Source organism: Antrostomus carolinensis, unplaced genomic scaffold (assembly GCF_000700745.2).
Source record: "Antrostomus carolinensis isolate BGI_N321 unplaced genomic scaffold, ASM70074v2 scaffold27474, whole genome shotgun sequence".
NCBI classification, from domain to species: Eukaryota; Metazoa; Chordata; class Aves; order Caprimulgiformes; family Caprimulgidae; genus Antrostomus; species Antrostomus carolinensis.
The window spans coordinates 1-7191 of record NW_010313227.1 but is presented as its reverse complement, the minus strand read 5'-3'; the positions used below and the strand labels follow the sequence as shown (position 1 = coordinate 7191).

Genomic DNA, 7191 nt, shown 5'->3' with positions numbered 1-7191 from the left:
CCTGTGATTTCACCTATCTTTTCAATCTATCTGAAAACTCAGTATACTATCACTGTATTAGTTAACCTTCAGAACAGTATTTGCATTGCCTAAAGAGCTGGAAACTGTTTTTTATTTAAATGAACACTTAAATTCTGTATGAAACCTCAGGAGTACTTAAATTCTACAGGGAGACTTGAAACCTATCCTGTATCACTAGAATTTCAGAAGCAAACATATTCAGTAGCCCTTGGCATGACTTTGAAAGAAACATGTTTAGATGGTGCTTACTAACTGTGTGCACTAAATCTCAGGTTTTACTTATATGACACATCATACCAAATCCTTGGACAGTATATGTATGAAAAAAAAGGACTCCTCTTAATCAGATATTATCCATATTTTCATCCTAGCCCAGTAATATGTGGGTTTCAGAGAGGCTACAGATAAGTGTGAGCTCTGATATTTTACTTTGTATAGCGGTGATAAAACACTGGATCTTGTAAAACGCTACATCCATGTTTATGAGATCAGTGCTGTCACTATGCGCCTTCTCAAACACAACATTAGGAATGCTACGCTTTCTTTTGTCAGTCTGCCTTTCAAGCCTGCACCAAAATGATCTTATCCACTGTTCCATGCCATATACATTTTTCATAGTATAAAAATTCCCTGCCCAACCAACAGCAGGTTTCATGTCAATTACTTGGCTTCTCTTTATTAAGCCATTCACTGTCCTGCTGCTGTAAGACCTTGTGCCCAGCAAGGGAAGCTGGCTGGAACACTGAAGTCTAAGCAGTTAGAGGGTGACACTGAGCAGATGAGCTAAAGAATATAAACAATGAAAACCTGTTCTTTTTAGTTTCAAAGCAAATGCCCTGTGCTGGCAGGAATTCTCTTCCCACCAACTCTGGTGATATTGAATTTGAGAGGGATCTTTTTGCAGCTGTTTCCCTTAATTACCTCTATTCTTCCAACCCCTTGCTATCATGCCTCATTTGCTCTCTCTCATCACTGGGTGAGTTATATTCCATAGAGACATCTACTGCAAGGAGAATAATCCAAAATGTTACTCACCGCACAGGGCTTCAAGCTGAAAGCAGAGGACACAGAAAGTTACAGAAACCAACTTCATGCTTGCCTGACACAGAGGCACCAGCCGTCTGTCTGCTGTGAAGATGGGGAAGAATTCATGGGTAGAAAAGGAAGTGGTTTGTGGGCAACGGGGGAAATGATATGATAATCAGAAGGACTTTTTAATTTAACCCCCAGCTACGTTACAGCTATGTCAGCATTAGCTGTCGCCCACACCTGTGGTGTTTGCTGCCTTTTTTTTTTTTTTTCCTACCTCATGTCTTGCTGTCACAGGCAGGAAGATGAAAGATTTTCTGACATTGCATTTGACGTTCATTTCTGCAAAGACTGTTTCTGGTTAAAACTATCATGATAGAGGCTACACTCATCTACAGTCCAGTTCCTGCAGATGGCTCACGGTCAGCAACTTGTTCCTTAAATTAGTTTACAATACATGCGTATTTGCAACTGGCAACTTGGTTTCTCCCCACGATTTGCACTTGTCTTATGTAACTGATGGTCTTGCTCTACGTGGAAACCATTTGTTAGTAAGGCAGGAGTCTCTTCTGTGTTCTGGTCCTGAAATTTGTTGGAAGTACATGTCCAAATTGCAGAAGAATCCCTTCAGCCCTGTGACTTCCTGAAGGCTCACTCCAATGTCAGACTTCTACCCTGGAGGTCAGGCTTGCTCTGTGTGGACATGAGAAACTTCATGCAGCTCTGTGAAAGGAGGAGATCTGACCCAGTGCCCTAGGGCCTGAGGTCAAAAGCTTCTCTCCTTCCCTTTTCCTGCTTTTGTGCAGCACACTCTGATCTGGCCTGCTGTCCCTCTGTATCCTGGGAATGTTTTAGGACCCTTTAGGATAATATGTTCTACAATCATTTAGAACTGGCTGTTTATGTATGCCTATAATACTAATTTTAGTGCAGGTAACATGCTGGAAAAGCATCTTCTAATTCATGTCTAATATATCGATGCAGTTAGCGTTTCTGATTGAACAAAGAGAAGACACAAAGGACTAACAGTGGTGCCTGACACACACTCCTGGGGTGGAGTCCTTGTAAATGGTCATGCTGTAGTACCAAATCATTTGTGAGTAACAGGACTGGGTTAGAGATTCACTCCTACTTTGTACTGTATGAATAAATCTTCATGTGTTGGTTTACTCTTCCTCAAAAAGTGATATATTTTCTTTCACTACGACTGCTAAAGATCTGTTCACATGGACACTGGCAGAGAGTTTTACCCTCTTCAAATCTTTGCAAAGCCCTGAAAATCTTTGCCTTTTATTACATTAAAATCGGAGCTAAGCCTGAGTCAGGTCAGGATTTGATGTAAATTTTCAGCGTAGGTCTCTGGAGCCAAACTTAAGCAGCTCTAACTAGAGAAAGTTTCTGCAGTATACTTTTAATTCTGAAGCTCGAGAGTGATATATGGAGCTTCAACCAATGATAAAACTGAAAAACATGCATCTGACTCCTGACCTTTGTCTATGGAATTACAATCCATATTAGGATCTACTGAGGTTCCAGGTAGGACAATCTTTCCCATCCCCCATAACAACTTAAGGGAAGTGCTGAAACAACAGAGACACCCACTCCTGGGGCAGGACCTTTACTGACCCCCAAGTAAGCATAAGACAAGCAGCCAGAAAGGCTTATAGTAAAAAGATACTGCTGCTGCCACAAAATTAAGGGAGCAAGAGAATCGTGTAAAGTACTCCCAGCCACACCTTTGGGAGAGCATGCTGACAACACACCAAGGATTGAGTCCCTTCAAACCCTACTGCTGGCTGGGAAGGCCAGTAGTGGTGTAGGGGAAAGCACTCCTTTGAGCAAAGTTTTAGCTATTTTTTTGCAAAAATAAGCTTTAAAACAAATCAGTATTGTCAGGGTTCAAAAATGTGTTATCTTTCTTAAAAAAAACCCAAACATTTTGCCAGGAAAGTAATTTTGACAGAGAAGAGAGTTGTTTTGGTTTTTTTAACCAATATAGTTATTTTGGAGCAACTTACTCCTTCCCTCCCCTCTATGTGACCTTATCAATTACACCAATGTTGAGATGATGAATACACATCTATTTCCCTCCTGGGGTAAGAATAGCTACCAGTGAAGCTTGGTTGGCATAGATCTCGCTAAAACAATTGGAGCAAGTCCCACTGTCCAGTAAACAGTTTGCATTTGTCCTCTTTTTTCCCCTGTCATTATAGCCTGAAGTCTGGAATTATCCCTTCCCCTTTTCTGCTTCCTGGCACTTGGGATTGCTAGAACACACTGCTCCTTTTGTTTCAAAAGGATCCAGCCCAGGGTACACTCTGGGGTATGTTTGGCAGTGCTCTGAAGTTTGATCTAGGCAGTTATTTCTTTTGGTGGTCGAGTGTATTTGATGATGAGCCAGCAGAGCCTGGGGCATTCACAGTGTATGTTCACAAGCAAAGAGACACAACGTCTAACTTGGGGCCAAGCGTGAGGGATGCTCACCTTCTAGTGCCCCACCAACAGAGACTCCTCCATTGACTTTCAATCTTTCTGTCTTTGCCTCCCTCCTCTGTCAGTGCTTACCTACTTCACAAAGACACTGTGACTGCAATTTGGAAATGTTTCTTGCAAACACTACAGTTGGTTACAGTTAACCACCTGGGACAAGCAGTCTGTTTCCACAACACGCTTCCTATAACTGCAACTATTTTTGCTCACAAACACGTGTTTCCTTTTTTCATACTCACTCATTTCTCTTCTCTTTGTCTTGATTTTCACTCTCTCATCCACATACGCCTCTCAGAGCTGACTGCTTTCTTCCTCTAACCTGACTATCCCATAGTCCCTGTTTAACCTTCTCCTCAAGCAGAGGCTGCCCTTCAGCATGGGTAGTAACACCTTTCTGGAATGTGGCTTCTCCTCCCTCCAAGCCCCATTCTTTCCCCCATGTCCTACGCCCAACACTACCCTACAGTGATAAACTTCTTTTTCTTCTATGGTCTCACTTCAGATTTGCCATCACTGACTATTAACAACCTGAAAAATCCTTATAGGCATTTTTATGCCTTTAAAAATGCACCCAGTGATACACCAAGTTCCAAATAGGCTTGCTCATGCCTTGTAGTAGAGAACACCAGTGTTCTCTACTACACAATCTTCAATGCTTCTCCCTTCTAACTCCAAGCCACTTGGAAAACAACACTTCTGCTGCTTTCTTAAGGAGACTGAATCACAGCAAAGATTTTTCCTGTAATGTATATTTTTCTTTGCTCTGTTTAATCACATAACTCTTACTATACTTACTGTTATCACCCTAAACAATGTCCATGTTAGATCATTCTCTGTGAAACAAAGGTGGTGTTTACATTGAAGTAGTTTGTTCTGTCTCACCAGCAGTTTTCCACTTCTGCTTGTGGATGATGAGCAGTTGCCCACAGCAATATAAAATATTCTCTCAATAAAATTCTTTGTGATTCTGCAGAGGCTGCTACAGTCTATCCGCACAAATTATGTTCTGTTGTCTCCTGCTGCTTCTCATTCTTTGCTTCAATATGTGCCCTATATTCTCATGACTCTGGGTCATTCCCTCAGGGCTGGAGCAGAAAGCCTCCACACTCATGCGTTTTCTTTTCTTGTCTTCCTAATTGAGAAGGGGAACAATAACTTTCACTGTCCTATTTTGAAGATTCTGTGATAGCTTTAAATCCCACTTCCCATCTCCATCACTCCCCATTAGGTGTGTAAACAAACTGCAGTCATTCAGGATGTAAAGATTTCAGCCTGAAATGCAGCTCATGTGCTCCCTCATTTGTTCTGATGCCTCCTTTGCTGATATATTGGCCGGATCTCTCCCACAGGCACATGGGGCACACTGCAATATTCTCTCCATCAGTGTGCCAGTGGAGGCTACCAGGGCTCAGCTCAGCAGCAGGGCAAACACCTCCCTGCCAAGCAGATCTAATGAGATGGTCTCCTTTGGGGTGTGGGTGTGTGTGGCTTTGCTTCTTGGTACAAGCTCAGGTATCCCATGAATCACTTCTTTTTTTATTTTTTTTAATGATGCTTGAGAATATTTAATTGTCATTGACAAGAAAAAAAATGACGTGTATGTTAAGGAGTTAAGCCCGGATCTAACATATGCAAGGATATTGACCTATAAATTCAGTCAACAGGCACCAAGTGGTGAATTCAGTCAGTCTAAACAGGTTGCCAGAGAGGTGATAGATGCCACATCCCTGGAATATTCAAGGTCAGATTGGATGGAGTCCTGAGCAACCCGATGAAGTTGAAGATGTCCCTGCCTATTGCAGGGGAGTTGGACTAAATGACCTTTAAAGGTCCCTTCCAACCCAAACCATTCTATGATTCTAAAAGCCACTTCAGATCTTGTGACTAATGTTTTCAACTAGCTGGCTCGAGGCACCGAGAGCCATCTAGGCAAAAGACTGTTTCCACCTGGTCTCAGGAGCTGCTATGCCTCTGTGTGTCCAGCCCCTGTGCCTAAAGCGGTACCTGCCCGCTTCTCCAGAACACAGACTACAGATAGGAACAGAGCAATGAAGATCATGTAGGTATGCTGGTGGTGTGGACTGCAGACCTACAAGATGGCTGTAGAATGTTTACTATCTTGAATAACAGCAGCAAAGACAACCACCACGTTCCTGTCCTTCAAGGTGTTCTGGGAAGAGGACTGTGAGCAGTAGGTATCTTTAAGTGACATATGCCTGAGTAAGCAGGAGGTATTTAGGAGAATACCAGGGTTGTAAGCAGCCTGGGTTCACAGGCAGTGCTCCAGTGGGAGGAGGATACCTTCTGAAGCCATTGCAGTTCCCCTGTGGCCAACATGCTGCCGAGTAGGACCTTCACCAGCGTCCCTTATATATGGGTTCAGATACTATCTAGATATTTCTAGAAGTATCTAGATACTATCTAGATACTTCTACTATCCAGAATGGACAGTAAATACGCAGAACCCAAATGAAGTGCACACCCAGACTGTTATTGTCTTGCCACTTACAGAGCAGTGCACGACAGATATATGCTGATGAGCTGGGTGACCATGACAGTTGTTCTGCTTTTGGATTTGAATTTAATTGTCTTTTGTGTGTGACACTGATGAATTAAATACATTCTGTAAAATTTTCACACCTCAACTGTTTCAAAGCTCGTAGTAGGTGGGGACTCCTATTATGTGGTTATCTGGTCAGCTGCCTTGGAGGAGTTAGGACTGAAAGAGCCACATACTGTGGTGGTACTTGGGGTTTGTGGTGTGATTCTTATCTCGGCATTGTTGTGATTACTTTTTAAAGGTAAACTTCTGCTACCACTGCGTGTACAATATAACAAAGGGGAACTTTCTTTAACAGAAACAACCCTCAAAGTTGTGATGCATTCTTGCAGATAAGACATAAATCAAATGCCATGCTGAAAATTGCAAGGACAGGTGAAGCAGCACAACCCTGGCTTAGACTTACAGAAACACCAAAGTGACTGAGGACACACATGCCAGTGTCTGTTCCCAGCTGACTTGAAGTGCTTTTGAACCCTGTCTTTCAAGTGTTTTCAGGCCAGGCTTTGCTGTTGCTGTAGTGGTTAACTGGAGCTAGGCTTAGGTCAGGCCTTGGTGGATTTGGAGGAGTACAGACAATGAAGTCACAGCTTTCTCAAACATGTAACCTCCTCTGTTTTGTGTCTGTCATTCAGAATCTCACAGGTTACTGCCTTGGGAACAAACTGCTTTGTACACGTAGGCCAAAGCTACAGAAGGCAGTGCTCCCCCCTGGCTCCGCCATGCTCCGGCTTGGTCCAGCCGCACTCCTCTAGGAGTGCCAGAACAAAGACAACCAAAGCTGGGCACGCTGCAGGGCAGTGCACCCCTGTGGCAAGGGAAGGTGAAGGGCTTGTTTCCCCTCTCGCAGGAGATCCTTCCAAGAGCTGCCTTTCAGGCTGAGCTGACCGGGGTGCTGTGAAATGGGGGGAGCGGCAGTGGGCCATGGGGCAGGTGGAGCAGTGGTGTCCGGGCAATGAACCCACAGCCTTCAGAGCGAGGCCCAGGGCTGAAAGCCCTCTGCATCCCGCTGGTGACCCACCACACCTGCTCCTTGTGTCCTTCTGCTAACGGGGCCCCCTGGACTGAAGTGAACCCCCCATCTCAGGAGG

At 43.8% G+C, this 7191-nt stretch overlaps 1 protein-coding gene across 1 annotated transcript in view; it reads right to left on the bottom strand.

Moving 5' to 3' along the window:
* The window catches only part of ICOS (inducible T cell costimulator), a 9478-nt gene extending 8346 nt beyond the window's left edge, over positions 1–1132 (bottom strand). The window contains exon 1 of the mRNA XM_010167294.2: positions 1057–1132. Within this exon, the coding sequence (XP_010165596.1) occupies positions 1057–1114 (58 nt within the window). The 5' untranslated portion in view covers positions 1115–1132. The remainder of the gene's footprint in view (positions 1–1056) is intronic.
* Positions 1133–7191: the final 6059 nt, after the last annotated feature.